The sequence below is a fragment of the Papaver somniferum genome, chromosome 8 (genome assembly GCF_003573695.1).
Source record: "Papaver somniferum cultivar HN1 chromosome 8, ASM357369v1, whole genome shotgun sequence".
NCBI classification, from domain to species: domain Eukaryota; kingdom Viridiplantae; phylum Streptophyta; class Magnoliopsida; order Ranunculales; family Papaveraceae; genus Papaver; species Papaver somniferum.
Genome location: NC_039365.1, coordinates 131,305,228 through 131,318,449, shown reverse-complemented (window position 1 = coordinate 131,318,449; position 13,222 = coordinate 131,305,228). Strand labels below are relative to the sequence as shown.

Sequence of the window (13,222 nt, the reverse complement as noted above, 5' to 3'; positions counted from 1 at the left end):
TGCTACCGTCAACCATGACCAAGGATTTCCCATTCTTCCTCTTTCTAGCATCGACAATAACACGAACATCAACCTGCGATGAAGAGAAGGAATATTTAATTTTATCGAACATCGAGCATGGTAAAACTCCAGTTAATAAGTTATAAAATTTCTTACAGATGCTCCAGCTTCAGCATGAGCCAACCTGTATCGCGCAGGAGCTTTAAAAGTCTGTTTGGGTCTCAAACTACAAGAAGAATATTGATTCTTCTGATTATCCTGCGATAAATTATTTTCTTTTGATCAATCACCCTAATTGAGCGGCGATAAGAGAAAATGTGTAACTCACCGAAATGGACACTGGCGCAACACGTTCTGCGCGAGATTCACTTCTTGAAGAAACACTGCTTCCAGACATGGTGATAAAAGGTATGATCGTGATCAAAATTTCTTCTGATAGTATACAGAGGCAAGAGATGATGGATTGTTTATATAAGAAACCCTAGGCCTTACAAGTCGAAAAGTGAATATTTATCCCATAACGAGTAAACAAGTTTGTTGCGGTTTCTACTGAAACCCTAAATCCCGAATCAGAAGTATGATGAATGGGAGAACCGTAACAATACTGGGGACTGACAGTTCGGGCATAGTCAACATTACGACTACGGATCAGTTGTCTAGCAGGCCACGTGTTTCCTACACAGCTCGTGTGATTGTGTTTCCGTGGGTAACTATTGTCTACATGGACATTGGTCCATCGAATGGAGATATGAGGAAGGTTCAGAAATCGATTGCTATAGGGAATTACAGTTCGAAAAAGAATCTCTAATGAAACATCTCTACATCCAAGCTGCTCAAATAACCAGAAAGTATCTACTTCAACGAAAAATAAATAACCTCAGAGAGGTTCATGAACAATACTAATCATCAGATTCATCGGAGTCATCAGATTTGTCAGAATTATCAAATTCGTCATCATCGTCTTTCGAGGAATCCTCTTCGAGTTCTTCGTCGGAATCACTACCAGGGCCATTGACGAAGTCTGGATGAATATCAGGATCGTTGTATAATGAACCCTGGTACTCTTCTTCTTTACGCTCAGCTTCAAGGTCAGCTTTGACCAGTCTCTCGATCTCCCTGGTACGCCGGTCTGGCTTAATCTTGCGATCCTGCGGCACCCACACAGGTTCATCTTTCGAAGCATTAGAGTCAAAGGGTACACCATCGTCTCGAGATCGAAGTTTCTCCTCAGCTGCTAGCACTCTGCGCCGGACTCGGTCCCTTCTTCGTTGATGATCATCCAACCTATCATCCTCGGTTTTTCTCTTCATGAGCTCATCATAAGTGACTCTCCGGTCATTAAGAGGCGTTCTAGGCTTCGTTCCCTTAGCATGATTCGTCTTAGCTCACGATTTGACTACGGAAGCTTTGGAGTCTTCTTCAGAGGAGCTGGAAGAATAATAATAATCATAATCACTGCTGCTGCTGTAACTCACCATCGTCTGGAACCAAATCAGAAACACGGGATTACAGCTATCCTAATATTTATTTCATAACGAAAATGGTAATCCTCAACTCTTACCTATTTACGATTTCACGAACTTAGTGATAAAAACGTAAAACTTTGAAAACTTGCTCGCTTCTTCAAAACCTGCAAGGACGAGCAATATTTAAAGTCAAACACCTGACTTTACATGAAACCATGAATGATCCATATAACCTTCCATATGAACATTCGCTGATTTTTACGTGTACATACACTATAAAATCACCAAACTCATGCGTACACTACGAGTTAACAAATTCACCGAATATTGTTTGCTTTCAACAATTGTTCATAAATCAACTTTTGATTTCGAAACAAAAACGTGAACAAGTCACGTAATTCTTTAAAAAAATAATAATAATAAAATTTCGTGAGCTAATAACTCACATGAACTTTTATTAAAAAAATAAATATATATATATATATATATATCTTTTTTGCTCACACGAGCATTCGTCTATAAAACGAGGGTTTTACTATTTTTGTGAAAGTCTACATGTTCCAAACAAAGTTTTGAAAGTTCACACACAAATTTTATCATGAACTACAGGTCTTTTCGAAATTTCCTCTAAATCTAAAGATTATTATTTACTGCTTCTACTACGAACGAACCTACGTTCCTAAAAGTATTTGTGAAAGTTCATGCTTTCAAAATAAATTTGTGTTTTCATAAAATCCTCATAAATAAAATTTTCTCTACTGTGACTAGACCATGTCTACCCAATAATATATGTGTCTCTTTCATATTAGGGATTTTTGCTCGTTTCTTAAACTATTAAACGAACGTCATACGTATTTTCAAAAGCAACAAAATTTCATAAAACCTACGCATACATGCACACATGGAATTTTGTTTTGAACAACTCATGGAAAATTCATGAAAACACACAGCAAAAAAAAAAAATCCGGACTTACCTGATCGGCGCCGGCCGAAGTTTATATCAATTTTATTTCCAAAACCTAATAAAACATGGGTTTCCTTTTTGGGCTCGGGTCCATAAATCCTAAATTGACCAAAACTGGGCTTTCCACCAACCAAATCAGCGACGCTTCACCTCTCTGTACTCACAGAATCGCACTCAATCAACTATCAGAGTCCTTACTCACGCGTTTGCTCGTACATGACATCATTGGAGTAAATTGAAGATTCTGAAACTACCTTTGTAGACTGAGTTCAACCACTGATCTCTCGTCGACTGAAAATCACCATTTAATGCTTACTGCGGAACACGATTATTCCTCACTAAGCAGGGGACTTAATGTAGATTGTGGATTTTCAACAAAGGGCAAAACCGTAAAATCATGATGCATGTTTCTGACACGGCTTTCAAACGAGCGACAATTCATATTTTACGAAGCAACAGTGAATATGCCTTTCGAAAAGCCTCCACTAGCTGAGCGTTCGATCCCTGGCATTTCGTCGTGCCCTCTATGTAGAATAACATAATTAGGCGGTTCTGCGTAAGATTGAGATCAATAACGCCTTCAGGACGTCGGTGACACTCACTGTTCTCTGACTACATAAGAGAGACCCCCCTCTACATAGAAGAACTATTGGGCGGTTCTCCGTAAAATTGAGAGCAATAACGCCTTCAGGACGTCGGTGACACTCACTGTTCCCTGACTATGTAGAGAGATGTGTATAAACCCAGGCGGTTCTCCGTAATATTGAGAGCAATAACGTCTTCAGGACGTCGGCAACACTCGCTGATTCACTGACTATACGCAAGAGATTAAATTCTACCGTGACATTCACCACTGAATTCCTAGAAGATAATCTATCTTATCTCATTACTCCTATTTCATGATCAAAATGGTAATAGATAAATGTATTACTCCAATTTCATGATCGAATCCACGGGATGATCTCATGAATTGTAATAAATATTACTCTGATTCCATGGTCGAACCCACGGCTGGTCTCATCAAATGGTAATGTTACCACTTATTTTATTACTCCGATTTCATGGTCGAATCCACGATCCCATGGAATGGTAATACCTACTTTATTATTACGAATTCATGGTCGAATCCACGAATGATCCTGTGAATTGATAATAAAAAAGCTACTCACTTTTATTACTCAGTTTTATGAATCATTCTCCACTAAATTTCATAAATTAGTGATAAATACTCAACAATTGGGCATCTGGACTACCACTGAGTAAGCCCCATAAAATAGTGCAAGTGTACTCGACAATGATGCACGAACGAGCACCCAAATGCGCGAACGCGCATCCAAAATATGGACAAATGAGGAATCCGCGCATCCATGGGTCGGGCCCACCGGCCGGCCGGCCGGCCGTGCCCTAGCCGTGGACGGTCCCATGCTTCCTCCATTATTTTTCCTTATTTTTGTTGTTTTCATAAACTCATGAAGACTCCTCCATCTCAGCAACTTTCCTTGTTTGAGCAAAACTCATGGTTTCTCCATATTTTGTGGTTTCCCCAATTTTGTGTAGTTTCACGAAAAATAATAATAATAAATAAGAAAAGGTGTTGCGGGACCGGGCAACTTGGCCTGCCGGCCATGCCCTAGTCGTGTCCTGTCCAACACCTTGCAATCCCTAATCTTTCATAAATTGTTATTTTTCTCATCTTGTGAAACTTTCCAAAAATCGTGGTTTCTCCATATTTTCTCAAATATTGCGCGAATCATGAAAAAGCCAAAAGTCAACATGGTCGCATGACCGACTGGGCTACTCATGGAAAATATATTAAAATATTATTATTTTAATATTCACAAAATATTGATCGAACGAGCATACTTGCTCATTCGAGCAAAATCGAGGATTTCAGTCAAAATCGAACTCTTCTGAAAATCCGAAATATTGCTCAAACGCACATCAGAAAATGGCGAAACTCTCATGACTGAGACATGAGCATTATAGAGACATGGGCATGCTCCCTTGGCCGACAAAGTGCGGCTCTAAGGCTTGCAATAAGACGGTCCCACACGTTTTCACACTTTTGACCTAATTTGCGCAATTGCTCATATTGGGTCCAAACTCTTCACAACCAACTCAGAGTTTGTGCAAATACCTATCAGCGGTCCCACGATCACCAAGGGCCGGTCTCATACCATCCATCTTGGTCGGTCCCCCACTTTTCTATAATTAGGTTTTATCACTTAATGCTCAATGGAGCACTATTTCAATAAATGATGAAACTGACATTTAATCGTCATTCCTTCACCAACCGGTCAACTTAGGGCCCTGGCGTACGCTCACTCGAGCAATTGTGCATCACATGGACGTCCATAGTCTCACGTGGTCGGTCTCTCCTATGCTGATGACCTATTAATAAGCAATCGATCAAAAATTAGGGTTTCGAACAAACACTCCACGAATCATCATTCTGAGCAGGATTCAAACACTAATGAATTTATGTTGATCCAGAAATCATCATCTAGATTAATTATATAATATTTGCTAGTCCACCAATATTTTAATTAATATTTTATTGGGTCACGGCATCCATAAATAATTTGCTGAATTGAGCAATACTTGCTCAGTCCACCAAAATTCAGTAAATTATCAGTAATTTGCTAAATTGAGTAATACTTGCTCAATTGCTCGAATATTGATCCAACTATCAATATTCAGTAATTCGTCGAATTGAGCAATACTTGTTCAATTTCCCAACTATCAATATACCAGTAATTCGTCGAATTGAGCAATACTTGCTCAATTTCCCAACTATCAATATACCAGTAATTCGTCGAGCAATACTTTCACATTTACTCGAATGTTCCACTGAGCATTCATTCATGCTCAATTCAACAAAATCTAGACTCATTGTCTAAATCAGTCAACGTGACTAATTAAATACACGTCCGTCATGCAGACTCCACGATTCGTGAGACATCAATCACGTCACAAATAGGAGATGTCACTTAGGGTTTTGGTCTGGCGGCCTACGGTACATGGATACATCCACGATGAGAATGTGAGTAAGTCGTGCAAACTGTTGAAGGAGTTAGCAAAGTAGTGGGAGAATGATCAACCATGTCTCCGCACGACCTGGGACTGGTTTCACCACGATCTTCCACTTTCCTACTCTTTCACTCAAGAAACCGTCACACTTACAGGGATCAGGGTGTTCATCATTCTTGCAATATAAATAAGTCCAAATCGAGGACAACCGATTATCATCAGACATCATCGATCATCATTCGTCAACAACTCGATAAAAACTTATTCACAGAACTCAACTTCAGCAGTCCACGATTATTGCAGAAACCTTCAACACATCCACAATCCTTGATCATCACTGATCTCACACAATTCTCAGCTTCCTTCCTACAGACCAACCCATCTCCCCCTTTGTGACCGAATTGACTCTGGAACGGCCATTGGTTTGGTTTAGGCCGGATTCTTACAGATTGATATCTCGAATCTAAGCACTCCCTTTGCAGTGCATCTGTGTGAGGTTGAGCAGTTTGGCCGGTTCGAGGAATCTCCATCGCACGGTGATTCCCTCATTCCCTAAAAAACCAGCAAACCGTTTTTCCCCATCCACACTTAAGAAATTTGTTCCGATCCAGCATCATTGGTGAATTCCTGGAGATCATCCCTTCCTCGTGTTCGTTTGGTATAGCTACGCATTTTGCCTGCGTTGACATTAGTGAATGTGTGGGATCTAGACGAAGATTTTGTATGAGCATTGTCTCCGGAGTTAATAATATATATATTGCTTGCACATGTCCGTCGGCTTCCATGACAGGCGTTCCACCATGATCTTCAGGAAATGAAGTATCTCATCTTGCGATTTGACAATATTTTCTTGTGTTGCAATGACATTTCCCAGCATCCTTATTACGTTTTCCATAACACTTGGACTCCGAGGATCAGCATCTTCGGAGGAGTTCTTAAATTTGGGATGCATTTTATAGTGATCGAGAAAGTTCAACGGCGTTATAGCGCTGTGAGATTCAATTAATGTGAGATCAGGATGTTTTACTAAGATCTACCCTATTTTCAAATGGTTGAATGATCGAATTTTAGATAGTGGTAAATATATTTGTCGTTCACTCGGACTTGATAAAATTGAATTTTATATTTAAGTTATAAAACTAGCAAAATATGGTGACATAGAAACTGTCTGAAATGGAGGATTACCCCGAAACCTAGTTTTTACTTCACGTGGAAGTGAGTATAGAACAAAATATGGGGATACTATTGGAACAGGGAAATTGTCAATTGGCTCATACACGGAATCAGAAACAGGGACGTCCTCTGGGTATTTGGATGCAAAGTAATCCAACAAAATTTTTGAAGCACATAATTCTAACCCTAAATTAGGTAACTTTTGGAAGTCTAGGAGACTAGAAACAACTTCTAAGTCAGGTGAAAGATCTTGCGAGATAGATTCTTCTAATAAATTAGACAAATCATCTACACAATCATTCACATGGTCATCAAAAAATTCTATCTCGACCAGAGAGTCACTACAAGACTGATCATCATCATCATTAAATAATTTTTTACATTCCAGAATTCTCAATCTTAAGTCCAAACTAAGTGGTGTGTGTTAATAATGCTTCTCATATATCTCTAGAGGAGATTCTTCACTTACCACATGTGGATCAAAAACTCCATACCGTTGCCTACGCTTATATTCAGCAAGCGTCATCTCAGACTAGGTTTCCTGATAATTTGACTTTCTACGCTTATATTCCGCCAGCGTCATCTTAGATGACGTTTCCCCAGAAGAAGTCATTATCCTCAAAATATCCCTGAAAAGAAATACAAAAAGAAACGCATAAAAAAAGAAAAAAAAATCTCAAATAAATTGAAAATACTGTACAAAATAAAAAATAAACCAAAAAATGAATCTAAAAACAAATCCGCGTCGGCGGCGCCAAAAATTTGATCGAATTTTAGATAGTGGTAAATAGAGTTATCCTTCACTCGGACTTGATGAAATTGAATTTTAGATTTAAATTATAAAACTAGCAAATATATACAAAATAATAACAATGTTTCGAGAGATACTAGGACTAGGATTCCACCAAATATTCAAATTCATGCGATTCACCTATTTATTCTAAACCATTATAGCTCATTCAATAAGAATTTTGACTCTATTTCTTTGCCTAAGGTAGATTCTTAAAATATTAATTGTAAATCTTAAGCATGGCAGATCAAAAGAATTAATCCTAAGCATAAACCATCAAACGAAATGGACAATTAATTAAGAAAATTTCTAATTTTAATTTAATGCAAATAGTCATATAAATAATTAAATGAATTTACCACATGACGAATTTTGGTTTCCTCCGTCGTCCCAGAGAAAGGTTTAGCTCCACATAGTGAAAAACACGCTCAAAATATATTTTTATAGCTCAAATGGTGTTTACAAAGAAGAAAATGAAGGAAAATAATATAAACCAGAAGTTTGCAAAGCTTAATGGTCGTTACAACTCACTGTTACAATTGTTGCGAAGAACTATTGTTATATGGTGTCGCAGAAGAGCTGTCGTTTATGGGATGAATATATGACGGTCAAGAACGACAGTTCTTATTGGTGTATTGTTCTTCAGCTTCTCATTCTCTGCAGTAGCAGAGAAATCTGCTCTGCAGCTTCTTATTCTTCTCTGTAGCCTCTCCCAACTCTCGATATATCTTCGTATCACCTCCAAAATCCTTTATATACTTAGTTGCACCGAGAATAATCAATAATAACTCCACAATAATCCTCTTTCCTTTTAACAAAGATACACGGGAATATTTACCTTTTCAATCTTCTTCACGCGTTATTCTCACAAGCAGAACACTCCAGCAGGTTGATTGTACGTAGAAGATTGAGTCAAGCTCGTTTAATCCACACGCCACAATAACTCTGTTTTCTTTCTATTAAAGACTTGGGATTTTTTTTTATTCAATTTTCCTTCTGTTCGATTATAAACCCTACCAAATATAGCATATATCTCGCAGGAAAGATTTTATCCTCCACGTACTTTTTGTTTTTAACCCAATGACCCAAGACTTCCTCTTTCCATGTATTGTCGAGATATGACAAAATATTCTCTTTAACACGTAATCAATCACCTCACCTTCCCTGTTTAGGCATGACTTGTCATTACCGTTGGCTTTGGACTCTATGATGGATAAGTAAGAATCCGAGAGGATATATCTAACCATAAATACATGTTACATCCAAAAATAATTCCAACAGCATCCCATGAATATCTCCGTCTCTGTTTTATTAAAACTCCACTTTACCTTCCTTTTTAATTGGAACAAAAATCATTACCAACCCCGGATATCCTTAACATGCCAATATCTATCCAAATCAACGGAAGAAACCCAAAGAATATCTATCCAAATCTTCTTCCAGAAACATGCGCAGTTAAACTTGATTCTTCCGCCAAAAGCTGCTTTTCAAACGATGAAGAAAGGGCGCCCCCTATCCAGAACTGGGGTGCGAATAGCAGATAGTGTGCCCCTTAGTAATTGGTTGCCCCTTATCCAAATTGGGAGTCCGAATAACACGTGTCCTCCGGGTGTAAATAACATCTTTTTCGAGCCAATTCTCCACAAGATGTTATTCTTCCAAAAACAACTAAAACAAGTTTATTAGTGATAAAATGAGTCCCAGCTAATATATTTATGGGTGAAAATGCGTCGCACTTTCGTGCTTATCATTGAAGAACTGATTTTCAACTGGATGAAGAATCTGATTTCGTGACCGAGAGGTTGATCTCCACCCGTGGTCGCCAATTATTGGTACCTAAAAATTACTTCTAGGAAAAACAAATGCATCGCTGTGGTACTTTCTTTTTAGGTTCGAAAATCAAAATCGAACAGGACAAGCCCAAACTACGATAGTAGCTAGCTATTCCGTCCTGCTTCGGCCATGAGGAGAGGAAGATGGGTTGATCTTAGGGGAGGGAGGCAGAAAAGTTTTGAGAAAAATGACAATGATATTGAATTACGTGTCTTGGGTATTGAAAACTACGAAGAATAACAGAGCTTTTGGGTATGAAAGCTTGTTATGTTTTCTTATTAAGTTAAGTAGCCTATTTATAGTAGTTTCGAATACGCATTTTTCTTAGTGGAGGTTGTGAGATATGGAGATGATGCGAGATAAATCAAGAAAGTTTCTGGAAATCCCTTATATATTGCCCCCACTATCTCTCCAATTGTTGTAACTGCCACACTACTTTAACTTTTCACATGGGGTGCACACCGCATGTCGTCATACCACCAAACCAATACCCCGTGAAGAATCCCCCCATGTGACGTATTTTAATGTTTCTTAAGTATTTTTGATGAGTTATGTAACACCCCGTGTTTTTAGCATGGCGCATGCTCAAAGATGCGCCATGGATTGAGATGAAGCTTCATCTCAAGCTCTGTTGCGTATAAAAAGGAAGATTAGCCCAGGCCAATACGCTGCCGAAAAATTCATATTACATGGGCATATTGGTCAAGGCTGATATGGCACCAAGAGGGTGTAAGCTGTAAGATATATCGGCAAAAGGCAAATCTCGCATCAAATAATGCATTAAGCCAGTGGGGAAGATGGCCTAGAACAAAGTAACGCCAAAATGGTGCAATAGGCAGGTCAATTTCCTATGGCCAATATCGCACCACATTGGTGCAACAGGCCAGAGAAGGCTGGCCTTAGAAATATATAGCCATCATGGATGGACATTGGAGTGGCGATGGGCCAAAGACGGTAGTACATCCATCACAGCCTTTTACTGGATCTAGCCCAGGAAATGTTCAGCCATCATGACCGGACATTGGAACTGGACTGTGATCCAAAACTGAATGTACATCCATCTTGGAAGGTTATTCAGAAATATATGGCAACGTCCATGAATAGTAAAAATGGGAGTTGATGAATGATTTTTTCTCCCCCAATTCCAGTTGTAAAAATGTCAAGTTAACATATATAGGGAGGGGTAGTTGGTTGAAGGTGCATATGCGGACCATGCACCAAGTAAGCTTCATAACTTAGACGAAAGAGTATAAATGATGTTTAGATCTCATTTATAGCTGCATAGCCTTCCCAATGGAGCGCATTAAGCATGGGCATCACTATGCCATGCCGCGGGCCAAATATGCATTCCTTGGATGCATTTTGACGGAACGGCCTATACGGACTAGGCCATTACCATTAATGCTTGGCCACGGCCTCGCAAACGAGTTGGTTTTTACTTTCTGTCCCTCGGCGATGAACTACGGTCTGTGCTTGATCTCTTTAGAGTAGGGAAGGGTACGTAGGCAGCCGCAATGAGTTGATGCATTGCCGGTCCATCATGTTGTCGCTCATATCATTTACTTTAGAGATGATTTCGGCACTTTGGCCTCTCATATCATATGGCTCGGTAGCTCGATGCAAGAGATGATTGTGGGCATACTTGATGAGGCTAGTTTCATTCCAATCCTTGGATGCTCATACTTCCTATCAAGGCGTTCGACGTAGGCATGTACCAATAGTGCATTGGACATGGCCAGGAAAGTAACTTATATCGGTATGCAAGTAGCGGAGCCTGCATGAGCCTAAGGGAGATGGAATTAGGCCGTCAATGGACAATGTGCAAGTCCAATCATGCCTTATGCCTGGACAACACTCGGAATCAAGTGATGCATGCAAGATGCATCGGCCATAGACTCTATAGCATTGAACCTTTCGCAGAACAAGGGTAAGTTGGAACGGTGTGGAAACTAAAATAGCTGCATCATACTCCATGAGCATACTTGAAAGGGAAAATGAACGTGCATTTTCCTAGCTTTAAGGACCGGATCGTAACATCATCATGGCGCATCGGAGAAGTTATGGCTTGTGCGCACAGGCGCGCCAGGTGTAATTTTCCGATCCGTCACAAGTTATGGATCACATCTTATTTTAGGCTAAATTGTAGCCATTGATAAGCCATATGCCTTAGGAATATGTTGAGTAGAAGATGTTGTGAGAACAACTTGTCCAAGACCAACCATGGCGCACTCGTGCCCTGTTGAGACGCAAGAGAATGACTTGGCACATTTGTGGCTAGTTAAGGTGCTATAATTTAGCGCGGCATGCTAATGGCATAAAAGTGGCATAGCACGTCCACACTTTATGCCATAGCCAAGATGAAAAGAAATATTACAGGCCATAATATTTACATGACATATTAGAGCGCTAAATTATCGCGTGCCTTTGAATGGCCTATTTATGGCTCTAAAATAGCAAGTGGCATAGTGGCCTAAAATGGCGCGGATATGGTCTGCAGTGGCATTGTTTGGCCTAATGATCTAAGATCCAAAAGATGACTCAATTTCCTTGGCCTTAGCTTCCACAACTAAAATTAGATCTAGTTGGAGATGTTGGCGCGAAGTGGCATGATAGTTTATTGTCGTATAAGGGTTTGGCGTGTTGTGACCTTTCAATGGTGCTAGTGTTGGCTCGGTAAACTACGGTTTTCAGCTTAGTACATTTTGGCCACAGCCAATGAGAGAGAAATTGTCGGGCCATTATTTAACCATGAGATAAATAAGTTAATCTGCAGTCTAGGGGAGTTGTAGTGGCGTACTTTACACTCAAAGAGGCGTGTAGCATGTTGTGGGCCCGCGCTAGGTAAGCCGCGGCTTTAGAAGTGGCGTGCCATGCTCAATGCTACCACGCCAAAATTATCAGATCTCACCTGATCCATAGACCTTTATAGTACGTGTATGACATTGTAGCATGTCTATGGAATTTCTTGGGGGGTTGAGTTGATGCTTGTTTGCCTATGGATCGACATTCGCATAGAAATGATGTGCATAGGCCATGGTCGAGAATTAAGGTTTGTCCTCAATTCGGACAAGGCTATTAAAATGGTATTCCTGTTTCAACTAGAATAGTCAGGTTGGATTAGGAATGGGTCTAAGCTATCATGTGAGGCACATGAGCCAAGATTATATACTTTTTAGGTCATTCATTGGTCGTATCCGCCGTGAAAGTTATAATGGCTATGCCACGGAGTTGTCCAAGATCCTAGAGTATCGCATCTTATACTTTGGCTTTGGTCATGGCTTCCCAGGTGTGAGAATGGCTCGTGGCATAAGCCATGGCCTTGGACGCGGCTACCAAAGGCCAATAATAATGTGTGACATAGGCCATGGACTTGGTCGTTTCCGCCAAGGCAGAGAATGGCGCGCAGCATAGGCAGTGACCTTGGCCATGGCTGCCAAGGCCGAGGAATGGTACGGAGCATATGTCGTGGCCTTGGCCATAACTGCCAAGGACGAAAATATCGCGCGGCCTATAACATAGCGCGGCAATGACGCGCGCGCCATAGGCCATAGAATTTGGACATAGCTTCTAAGGACAAGAATAATGCGCGACTATGCCATAACACTCTAATGGCGTGTATCCTATGCCATGGCGCGGTAATAGCTTGCGCGTCATAAGCCATGGTCTTGGTTGTGGTTTCCATGCTTTGCCATGAACTTAGCCGATGGTTTTGGGATGATTGAAACCAATCCATTAGTCCATTATTATATTATCTAAAGCGATGGGAGTTACAATAGCTGTATTATGTCCTTATCCATAGCTAGCTAAGGTATTATGGGATATGCAGTACATGTCGTGGGCTTGGCTATGCTTATCCAGTGTGTCGCAATCCTCATGATATGATCATCATAGGGTTATAATCTAGGGATTGAGTTTAGATAAATGTGCCAGGCCTATATTTGAGGTGTAATGCTACTTCAGTACAGA

At 40.1% G+C, this 13,222-nt stretch overlaps 1 protein-coding gene across 1 annotated transcript; it reads right to left on the bottom strand.

Annotated features, from left to right (window-relative positions):
* Positions 1–899: 899 nt before the first annotated feature.
* On the bottom strand, positions 900–1,310 carry LOC113306046 (glutamic acid-rich protein-like). Its single transcript, XM_026555032.1, has one exon. The coding sequence runs from the start codon at positions 1,308–1,310 to the stop codon at positions 900–902; it is 411 nt and encodes a 136-aa protein (XP_026410817.1).
* Between the last annotated feature and the right edge of the window lie 11,912 nt (positions 1,311–13,222).

Bases quoted from the DNA above. Each gene is read 5' to 3' on its own strand.
- LOC113306046 (XM_026555032.1), bottom strand. From the start codon at position 1,310: ATGAAGAGAAAAACCGAGGATGATAGGTTGGATGATCATCAACGAAGA.